The sequence below is a fragment of the Pristis pectinata genome, chromosome 1, assembly GCF_009764475.1.
Source record: "Pristis pectinata isolate sPriPec2 chromosome 1, sPriPec2.1.pri, whole genome shotgun sequence".
NCBI lineage: Eukaryota > Metazoa > Chordata > Chondrichthyes > Rhinopristiformes > Pristidae > Pristis > Pristis pectinata.
The window spans coordinates 43918318-43930320 of record NC_067405.1 but is presented as its reverse complement, the minus strand read 5'-3'; the positions used below and the strand labels follow the sequence as shown (position 1 = coordinate 43930320).

The 12003-nt window shown below is 37.3% G+C and overlaps 1 protein-coding gene across 1 annotated transcript in view; it reads left to right on the top strand.

Annotated features, from left to right (window-relative positions):
• Positions 1-12003, top strand: part of ubr3 (ubiquitin protein ligase E3 component n-recognin 3) — a 202964-nt gene that overhangs the window by 122579 nt on the left and 68382 nt on the right. Inside the window, 3 exon segments of the mRNA XM_052029328.1 lie at positions 269-402; positions 1748-1858; positions 5337-5537. Coding sequence (XP_051885288.1) covers positions 269-402; positions 1748-1858; positions 5337-5537 — 446 coding nt within the window.

Sequence of the window (12003 nt, the reverse complement as noted above, 5' to 3'; positions counted from 1 at the left end):
AACTTAACTCCTTCAGTACAACTATACAGAGATGATTGTTTAAAGAAATTTACTGCATATTCCAAATAGCAAGTAAAGTAGTTTTTCCCCAAATTTGTCTGCATTTTTTTAATATTAGTTTTTTTTCCTCTAAAAGAATGAATTTTGCATTTGCTGATTTCTCATGATTGGTTATTTAGAAGTTGCAAGTTCAGGAGAAAGGATTGAATTATAATGCAGTTTTATTATATTTCTGACATTTGTACATAAAATCACTGATTTGTTACAGTCCTTGGGCACCGTCGTAGAAGCACTGAACCAAAGAAACTTCCAACCAGTGATGAAGAGCAGATTTACCCTGAAGATACCTGTGGAACTGCGCATGATGTCAGAATAACAGATTTGCAACGACACTTCAAAGATGTAAGTATCTTATTTTACAGACATAAAAAAAAGATCAAATTTTCCATGTTGTAATTAGATTTGAGTATAAAACAATAGTTTTCAATGAGAATTGCTGTGTAAAGTGAATAACTTGGTACAAGTTGAGCATACTGTCAATATTTTGGTATTTTCCCATTCTCTGCCAATTAATTACAGGGAAGGAAGAGAAGGCTGGATAAATAAGCTTCCTGTTGAAGCAACACATTGCTGTATTGTGGCATGGTATTGACAATTAAATATAAACAACAAGATATTATTATAACATTTCCACTTCCCAAGTCTTTCCACTTGGCATAAAGTGTCTAATGGGAAGAAGTAAGCTAGGCTCAGATATTGTTTTGAATTTGATTAGCATTTTTCCACTTTTGGGACACTGGTAATGGGATAATATTTTCTTCTGTTTGGTTGAATTAGTCCAGGAGAAGTGAGTAAGCAAGACACTAGGTCAGCTTATGCGAATTCAAGTTAACAGCAGAATATTGTCTATAATTTAGCACTAATCAGTTTTACTGAAATGTAACCAAAAAGGTAGTTGATATGAATGAAAATGGTAAATTGGTGCACTTTTGGTAGTGGTTTGTGGATAACTTAGTTCAAGCGTGTATGCAAAGTTTCTTTATACCACTAGTGAATCATATTTCCTTTCCTGCTTCAACCTTGTTGATTATAATCTTTACCATTCCCATTTAAATGAAAATAATTTTAATTTTTGCATCTAGTCTGTACAATTTATTGGAGATTAGAACCAGAAGAAGGATTTTTAATGTGCAATTATCCAACCATCTGGCAGAGCATTTTTATAGTGAAAAATATTTTTTTAAATTTTCAACCTGTCTTTGGATTGATACTGAGGAAAAAGTAAATATCTATATGTTTCTGAAGCAGGGTTCAAACAAACAATGTAATAACCCTTGCAAATTATTTTTTTAAAAATATTGTATTGTTTCAATCAGGATTTCATTGTTCTATTACAAATAGGCTTAAGTTTTTGTTCTGAGCAGTGATCTGTAGGTGGCAACATTGTAACAAAATGATCTCTTCTGTTTTCTGCTTGGGCCTATCGCACATATTGAATGTGTAGCCCTTTGCCAATTTAACTGGTGAATTCCATAACCAAGAAGATGCACAGAAAACAAAGTACATCACAAACTAGAAATTAAAATGTCATTATATCCTTACCATGTGTATTTTAATGCTTTTACTGTGAAATGATCCAGAATACGTTATCAGATTAACCAACTTTATTTGTTTCTAGATTTAATTTATAATAATTTTTGCTGGAAGTTCAAAACAAACCTTTGATGCTTGTCTATAATTCTTTCAGAGTTCTTGTCTACAGTCAGTCTCCATTGGTTGGGAAGGTGGAGTGTATGTTCAGACCTGTGGGCATACTTTACATATTGATTGTCATAAGTCCTATATGGAATCATTGAGGGTGAGTTTAAAATCAATGTAAAGCATATCTGCAATGTAAAAATGTTGCTCTTTAAATAATGTTCAGAAGACCAATAAATTTATAAATGTCCTCTCATTTTCAGATGAAACATGATAAATATGAAGACTTTTTATAAAGTGTTTTTGAGCAATTTTTGGGGGAACTTAGTGTTTTAATGATGTCTTGAAAAGAACAAAATTCACTGAGAAGCATGCCCACATGATCTAACAATCCATGAGGTGAAAGTAGCCATGAGATCTAAATGGTTTCTTCATAGATTAGATAAATCTTTTAAACTTAATGGTTTTCCCTTGAGTACTAAGAAAAGAATGAAAATTGCGGAAGCATTTGTTATTCTGGAGCTTGGCCTGATGGTGCAGTTCATTCCTATGTCGTTATTGGTATTTTATGCACACAATGACTAGTAGAAATTTGCAACTCCTATTCCAAAATGATGTGCATGTTAGGACATTGGAAATTTTAAGACTTGGATTCGTAACTTTATTTTTGGTAGAGATGCCAAGGGACACAGAACAAGGCTGGGTGACTGGTGTTAAATTAGATAAATGGAATTGTAGTATAGATGAGCCATTATAATCTATCTGATCCATTCAGGTCCAAAGGACTGAATGCCGACTCCTCATGTTCCTATTAATACTCAAGAATGCAGATTGCTGGATATACATTATCAAAAACCCTTGCTGATTGCTATTTTATTCATAGCTCATGGATAAGAATATACTTGATTAAAGGTCATATGATCCTTCAAGTCTGCGAAATTGTGGATATCCATGCCTCAAAGGTGCATGGAGAATTTTGGTACATCATAACTGTCCTGGCAACACAACACAAAGGATCAAACCCTTTCAGCTTTCTAATCCATTTTGGTAGTTGTAATCCTTCAGGTTTTACGTATTGAACGATAAATAGAAGATGGCTATTTTGCTAAATGAGGTTTTGAAGCAGGAAGACCATGAAGATCTAGATTTTCCATTGAATACAAGATGACACAAGAAAAAAAGGAGCAGAAGTAGGCCATTGGACCCTTCAAGCCTGCCCCACCATTTAATACGATCATGGCAGACAAATGCTGGCCTCAACTCATCTTCTCTGCCAATTCTCTATACTCCTCTATTCCCTGCAATCAAATATTTTATCTGCCTCCACTTTTAAATACTTCTAATGATTCACCTTCCACCACCAGTTGGGGCAGAAAATTCCAGAGATTTACCACCCCCTGCAAGGAGAGCTTTCTACTTAGCTTGGTTTTAATTGACTGATTCCAGCACCTGCAATCTCTAGTGTCTCCAGGTTTAATCATATTCAGCTTTCCTAAATGATTGGCTATTTCCTCTGATTATTGACCCTAGCACCTTGGCAGTAATTATTAAACTAACTGACCTGTAGCTCCTGCCTTTCTCCTTTTTTGAACAAGGCAGTCACATTGGCTGTTTCCAATCTTCTGATACCCTTTAAGAGTTTAGCAAGTGATGAAAAAATTCAGCCAATGGGTCCAAAAGCCACTTCCTTTAAAACCATAGCATGCTGTTTATCAGTCCTTGAGACTTGTTTGCCTTTTAGCCTTCTGAATTTCTCCAGTACTTTATCCCTTGTAATTGGGATTTTTGCAGCTTTAACCACCTTATGAAATTAATCTATCTGATATTTTAAAGACATTTGTAATGTCATGATGCAAAAAAGTTATTCAAAATATCTACTATTTCTTTGTTTGCTGCTATTAATTCACCAGTATCATTTCCTTACAGGTCCCACATTTACCTTAGCCCCCCTCTTCCTATTTATATATCCATAGAAACTTTTACTGTTTGTTTTTTATAAGACATGCCAGTTTTCTCTCAAAATTCATTTTCTCCCTTGTGAGCACTTTACTTTTCTGCTGCTGGATCCTAAAAACGTCCCAGATCTCTGGTCTGACACTATCCCTTGCCACTTTGTATTTAACATTACCCTTTACCTTCTTTCTTAACCATGGATTGTGCCTCATTCTCATGGAATCCCCTTTTTTGTTTAGGATAAACTCTTGTTGAACGTTATAGACTAGCTGTTTGAATATCTGCCACTGTTCTTCTATAGACCTGTTTCTTAAATTGTTTACCCAGTCCACCTTTGACAACTCCTCCCTCACTCCATTATAATTATGCTTATTTAAGTTAAAGACACTTATGGATCTCAGACTGAATTTGGAATTCTTTCATATTGTGGTGCACAGGTGGGCTCACTGGCTTTTTCATTGCACTTGGTTTACCACCTTAAAAACACGTGTAGCACTTGCCCACAGATGTGGCTTCAGTACTACCTTTTCTTGGCCAACTAACTTTCAATATCAGTTGACTTATGGCACCATGAGCATCCTCTATTAGGAGTTGATCTCTGCTCAGTTAAGGTATCTGAAACTATTGCAGTATTTGAACTGGTTGCAGCAGTTGAATGTGCTTAATCTTCTGATGCCCAAGCTTCCTGGTTGCCTTCCTTGGTCCTCACTGTTCGTTTGAGCATGTCCATTCTTCTGGGAGGCCAGGTTCCAGCTGATCGGCAAGGACAAGACATTGGATGACTTTCTATCATAGGTGTCCTGCTTTGCCTCCTTTTGCGATGAGAAGAAAAGCCAAAAGATACTTGATTCAGCTGAGAAAGAGGGTGATCGACATTTAAGATGGCTGTTATGAGAGGGTTGTAGAATGTGTGTTCTGAAAGGAAGGGTTCAAATTGGTCACATGACTTTAATCATCTATTTGTGTGGGGGGGAAAAGGTTGGGCAAATTCATTTTGAATTCACTTATTGAGTGATCATGATATGATTCAATTCCATATTTTAAAGAATCCAGTGTCTAATCGCTTTGAAACTAAAACTGTACTTTTAAAATAAAAATTAAAAAAACTTTTTATTAGATGCACTTTATGAACAGTCATTAATTACTGACCATATGCCTTTTTAAAAAGTGATTGTAATGGCTGATTTGTACACACTGCCTTGAAAATTAAGGGTTGATTTTCAAAATTCTCTCAAATAATTGAGGGAGATGGCTAGCTCTTTCTCTGTATACCCTCCATCAAAGTGAGGAATTTTCAGTATTCTATTCGCCACCTGCTCAATGTGCAGTAGCCCACCAGGCTCTTCATAGCTCCTTTGAAGTAATGTTGGAATAGCAACAATAATACTCTGCTGCTCAACATATTTTTAAAAGGGCATTGTCTTTTTAGAGCTATATTTTGTCAATCATAAAGAGAAACAGGAAGCCTAATGATTATATCCTGATGACATTGTATCAAATTAATATGTCATTTGATTATTCCTCTTTCAGTTAAATTGCTTAGAAACTGTGATGCACTTTGTTGTTGTAAGAAAATGTGAAACATTCTTTGATAACAAATCTTACAGTGAACAAATGTTTGTCATGAGTTAGAATTTGATGATACTTTTCATTTAAAAAAAAGTTAATGTATGATTTTCTTTCAGAATGACCAGGTGCTGCAGAGTTTCTCAGTGGATAAAGGAGAGTTTACTTGTCCACTCTGCAGGCAGTTTGCCAACAGTGTTCTTCCTTGTTACCCTGAGAAGAATGAGGAAAAGAGTCCTTGGTTACCGTACAACAATAAAACCCTGCAGGTTCTGATCAGGGAAGTGGAGGAACAGCAGGAACAATTGGGAATGTTCCCAGTAAGCATTAGTGTAAGGTGGAAACATCTTTTTGTGTGTTCTATTGGTTTTCTATTAGATGTTTTTAACTAAACAGAAAGCTAAAAATTGCTATTGCTGGAAATTTGAGCCATACAGCAAGTCATTTGGTATTTGGGGAGCAAATGAATGAGTTGATGTTTCCTCTCCATCTATTTTCACTGGAGAGACTGAGTGATTATACTAATTTTTAGTCTGATTATCCAAAACTAATATATAGAGCAAAAAGGTGACTTGTAGAGTTAACATTGAATGTTATAGACCAATTTAGGTTGTTAAATGCACTTCTTTCATACTTAATTTGAAACATTATTACTGCAAATTTTATAGTTATTAATGCTATTTAAAATGGACTACGAAGGTTTATTACTCACTGACATTTTTGATTTTAAAAAAAATTGTGAAAGAGTGCATGCTATATAGTACTTTAATATTTTTTTAAGCGTTGAAGAGATGGATTAGCTCCTTCCAGCATTTAATACTATGGAGTTAAAGGAAAAATATTGTTTATCAAACCATGTTAAATATTCAATTCAAGAATATTAGTTTTCTTTGAGGCTACCTACTTTGAGGTATCTTCATTCTATTGGCACCTTTGATGTAGAGAATGCCCTTAAGTGCTTTGGATAGGAAAGGAAGAGGTGAGCAGTCGTGGCTATAGTGGTAGTTAAAAAGAGGACTTTTTTTAAAAGATGGCAAGAGAATTGAGATGGTTCAGGGAAGGAGCTACAGAGAATAGTGCATTGTTGCCTATGCTGGTCATGGACCTGAGACACTGTTCGTATGAATGCAAGTGTTTGTGGGCAACAAACCTGAGCAAAGGGAGCAGTGCAGTGGAACAGCTTGTAGAGCTACTGCCTTACAGCTCCAGCAACCCAGGTTCACTCCTGACGTCGGGGACTGCCTGTGTGGGATTTGCATGTTCTCCTTGCGGTTGCATGAGTTTTCCTTTGGATGCTCTGGTTTCCTCTCAAGTCTCAAAGTGATGCAGGTTGGTATGTTAATTGACCACTGTAAATTGCCTGTAGTGTGTAAATGAGCGATAGAATGTGGGGAAAATAAAATAGGATGAGTGTTGGATTACTGTAAATTGGTGCTTCATGGTCAGCATGAACTCAGTGGGCCTGTTTCTGTTCTGTATCTCTCTCAATGGCAGTGACAAACAAATCTGCATGAGGAGTCTCTGATTGCTTCCATTTTGGAGCCATTGAGATAGAACATGGGTTGAAGCTGCTTCAACGTGTGAGGGAGGAGTATCCGAACAGTTTGTTACAGCCACTGCTCATGTTCATGCCTTGTATAGTGTCATAGGATCCAAACCTTGTTGGTGTAACTCATTAGTACACAGAGTACAGGAAGCCAAAGTAAGATGAACAAATGAGGATCTGCAGAAACTCATTCTGCCCGACAGAGAAAGTGTACTTAACTCTGTTGCTAAGGCTAACGGCATTAGGAAATTATATTGAGCAAGACATCACAAGTCAAGAGTCACTACAGCTGAGATGCGGGGTGGAAGGGGAGGTGTGTAATAAACAAAATATGCAAGTTGTGGGAATTGAGTTTAGGGTCAGGTAGCACCCTTTATAAGCACAATCAAAAATCTAAGGTATGTCACCTATAGGATGCTAGGGTGAGCAACTGGCTTGAAAGGATATTGGAGATGAAAGGGCAGTGATTTTGGGAAGGACAAAATAGACTAAGCAAGTAGTCCATTTGAAAGGTATCTGGAGCTGAGTACTAAATTATAATATGTTAAATCCCATTATATATTCTTTGAATTACTATTAAAACCAGTTGCAAATTGAGTAGGGAAATTCAGGAGCTGAACACATGACTTAAGTGGTGTGGAAGAAGATCAATTTCACGGGATGCCTGCATTTGTTCAGGGATAGGAAAGAACTGTGCCAGTAGGGTATGCTCAGTTTGAACCTGACTTGGATCAGGGTTTTAGCAGAAAGGATAAGCAGAATCACAATGAGCTTTCAGGGTGGGGTTTGGCAAAATACTAAAAAAAAACTAATAAAAAAAACAGAAAAGAAACAGTACAGTTTTAGAAACGTAAAGATCTTAAGCAACCAATTCAGCTTGGAAGATGTGAGATGGTAGCCATTGTTGAGTTATGGCTGCAAGATGGTCAGTACCAGGATTTAAAGGTGGCCTTCATGCCAATGAACTATGCAGCAAGCCAGCTAACATCTGCGGAAAGAGAAATGATTAACTTTTCAAGTGGATGATCTTTCATTTCAGCTGCAACAAGTTAGAAATAAAACATGTTTTAAGTTGCTGAGAAGGGAGGGATGGAATGGAGAGAAAAAAAAGTATGATCAAGAAAGCTTCAATGATGCAAATGGTGACTGAGAGAGGGCGATACAGGCTGATTAATTGAGAATGATCTCTCTGGATGAGATATACCTAGAAGCAGATGAATGAGACAGGAGAGAGAGGGGGGAGAAAACACAAGTTCCCTCCTCCCAAAGCTTGCCTGTCCTCCTCAGTTTTTTCCATCTTTTTCTCTTTTTATTATGATTCTAATTTTAGGTAGGTTGAACTGTGATTGTGAGGCACTGTCCGTAAATGCGTAAATCTACTGATGGGAACATAAGTCATCATGAGAGATGTTCAAAAAAGACTGGATGCTATGCTCTGCTTGTTAATGGTCAGCTCATCTCTGTCTTCCACATTGTATTAAAACACAGAAATCAGAGATGAGTTGAAGGTTAAATGCCATCTCATCTAAGCCACCACTCTGTCACTGGATTTGAAACCGAGGAAGAAAGTGAACTATTGGAAATGGTAAATGTAGTCATAGATAAGCATACACTGCAAACATTTGGGCAACAACACTGAGAGTGCTCCCAGTCTGATATTGGGACTGCACTGAGGGTGAAACCAGCCCAACATTGGGACAACACTGAGGGTCCAACCCAGGTGACATCTGGGCAGTGCCTAGGATGTGCCTGGCCAACAAAGGGGCAGCACTGAATAAGTGCATTTGTTGGTATTGGGTAGTGCTGCTGGGACTCCTGGGCCAACATTGGGGCAGCATTGTACATTGGAGGCAGAGTGGATTTCTATAGATCATTAAATTGTGAAGGGTAGCGAATCTGTAGGGAAATTATAGAAACCTGCAGGAACTATTAGTGGTTATATGGTGGGGTGAGGGAGTGAAATCGAGTTAATGAGCAGGGAAGAAGAGGACTTTGTGAATTGTGCTCAGGAGAGCTATTTTGATCAGAATGTTTCTGGCATAACAAAGGATGCATTGTTGGTTCTGGGAATTGAGGTGGGAGAAGCGGAATGCACTGAAAAAAGTAATCATTGCATTACCTGGTTATTAGCTTAGTAATTGGATGAGAATTTAGTTCAATAGGATGAGAAAGAATATGGCAGGATATGGTGAAACCAAGTGTAAAGCACGGCTGATTCTGGAAATCTGGAATGATAACCACAGTGCTGGAAATGCTCAGCAAAGGCATCAGAAACAGATATAACATTTCAGGACAATGAGCAAAGATGCATTTGGGTTTGGGTAACTCAATCTTCCCAGATCTCTGTGGTAGATATTTGGATATCTGCATGGGAGGAGTTTGTTTCCAGCATCTATGTTGTGCTCAATGGGGAAGGGAGTCTACATTTTGAGGAATTTTCTCTTAGGATATTTTGAGTAATTTCTGTTCTTTACATGTTTTGTGGTCCTAGGTTGGAGTTTCTGTTCAGTGGAATGGGGTTGGAAACTGGTTACCATGTTGATGTAATCATAGAACAGTACAGCACAAGAACAAGCCTTTCTGGGCATGATGTCTGTGCCTACCATGATGCTATATTAAAGTAAACTAAACTAAAAGGAAACTTGCTGTTTTGTGAGTTGAATGGGGACGTTCACGGACTTCAGCAATGATTACTGTGGACATTTTCAGATGGGTGCATGTTTTGTTGCTTTAATCTGGAGTTCATGGCTAAAGGGTTTGTTGTGTTGATGAAACATGAAAGTACTGCACAATTGGGTCTTCGTGATCAACAATAAAGATTAATACTTGAGGTGTTTCTGTTCATCCCACGTTTATGCTTAAAGGAGGGGAGGTTGTTTGTCAAATCTTGAGATCGGAATGTTATTTCTTTCTCAGAAATGGCTGAAGAGCAAATTAACAATTCAGCTGCAAAAACCCTGATCCTTCAGGCTATGTTTCAAATCAGTAATTTGCCTGCACCACAGTAAAGTTTTTTTTTAATTTCATTGCAATGCTGTGTGAACCATCATTTGAATCTTCTGATAGCTATGGCTACCAGAATTCTTTTGACAGCTTTTCACTTCCATTTTCTGAAGTCTGATGCCTTGAATGTGCATTGTATCAGCATGCATCATTTGCTTTGTATTCTTTGCAGGGAAGGAGATTACAGATTTCTGTGGAGCCTTTTACTTTGTGAAATGGAAAACCTTATTTGTGTCTTTTTGGCATCTTGATCTGATCTTTAATGCTCCGCGAGTACACGTGTTTTCCAAGGAAGTGATTACTCTGATGCCTCTCCATGTAGCGGTTTATGATTAATTGATATGGCTGTTCAAATCCTATCATGGGGGGTGCCTGCTAAATTAATCTGTCAAATAGAATTATTCTGACATGATACTTGTGTACAAAAGCATTTGAATTTTGGGGACACTTTTTTTTAATATTTGGGAATTTTTTCATAAACTTTCCATGAAATCATTTGAAAGTTGGTCCTTTTAACTACAATGAAATTTTTGAGGGCCTGTGAGGTTGCTGCAAATCTCAATATATTTCAAGATCATGAACAAGTTGCAGTATCTTGTATCGTTGCTACTGATAGAAGTATTTGTTCACTCACTAGTTGCTGAAGAGAATAGTTTTTATTATATGTTTAGTCATTTATTCCTGTGGGTGACACAGTGGTCTAGCAGGTAGCACTGCTGCCTCACAGCTCCAATGACTGGTTCAATCTGCTGCTGTCTCTGTGGAGTTTGCATACTCTCCTGGCTTCTTGTTTACTCCCAAATTCCAAAGATGCTGCAGGTCAGGAGTTTAAATACTTACTTAAATTGCCCTTGGTGTAGGTGGAGAGTAGGCGAGTGGAGATGAAATTGATGGGCACATGAGAGAGTAGATTACAGGAAAAAGGGTGGGAATATGGGATTGACACAATGGTTCAGAGAACTGGCATTTACTCATTGGGCCAAGTGGTGGCCTCCTAAGTCATAAGGAAATACAAAAAATTTAATTTGGCATTTACAAAAATGGTTTGCAGTTATGTGTGTAAAGTTCTGCAGGCAGCATCAATATCCAGTAGCTTAACAGGTTTAACACCCTCAAGTGCAGTTTCTTTGTTGTCATGTTTGTGCTTGTAATCAGTTCTCTCTAGCTAGCTGGGCATTTGTGATTTACACTTGGGTATCAGTGTAGGTCTCTGGTGAGATTTTGGCATTGTCCAAATAATGTCTTGCAAAATCTCTACTCTGTTTCAAGGGGGACAAAAGGGCAAGTTCTGCAGGCCATATCAATTGGTAGGGAATACTATAGGAAACTTGCTGTTCAGGCAGTCACTGAAAATTGTCGTTCTGATTTCTTTTTCCGTAACTGAAGTATGAGATTCCATTTGACATTGTGTGTGCTCTTCAGTTTTCTGCATAAACCTAGGTTGTACACAATAATGTGCAATAATTATTACCTGGAAAACACTAGGAAGATGAAGTATGGATTTGCTACAAAAGAGTTGATTGTTATAAGCAAATGATCAATGTAAAAAAAAAATGTCCTGTAAAACAAATTGCACTATATACTTGAGCAGCAGCATTTGTGAATCTCTTTTAAAATGTGATGTTTAACATTGGTTGTGTCTGAGAGGTTAGATATGGTTCTCATATAAGTATTTGCATGGCAGCATAGTGGTCAACTCACTGAACTAGTATTCAGAGGCCTGGGAAATTGATCTTGATACAGGAATTTGAATCTCATCACAAGAGCTGAGAATTTTAAACTCGAGTGATTATATATGTCTACAATTTGAAAAGAAAGCCATTATCAATAATAGTGACCATGAAACTACTAGATTATTGTTCACTAATTTCCACCAGGGAAGGAATTGTGCTATCCTTTGCAGGTGGTATCTACATGTGACTTCAGATCCCATTGTATCTCTAAACTGCCTTCTCAGTTTGGGGACAATGCCAGACTTGCCAATGTCAAACAGATCCTGTAACTGAGTAATTTATAGGTATTGTGCATTTCTGTAAAAAGGGTGAAATTTAGGTATAATATTAATTTATAGTAGTGGGAAGCTTGAGCTGTATTGTTAAAAATACATTGTTGGAAATTAAAAGGGGCTTGGAGCCATTATTTAGAAGTCTTGAAGTGAGTAAGATGTATAGGAAAGGTTTTGTTTGCCCATGTGGGAGTAAAATGATTGTTTTGAGTTAAGATGAGTAATAGATATG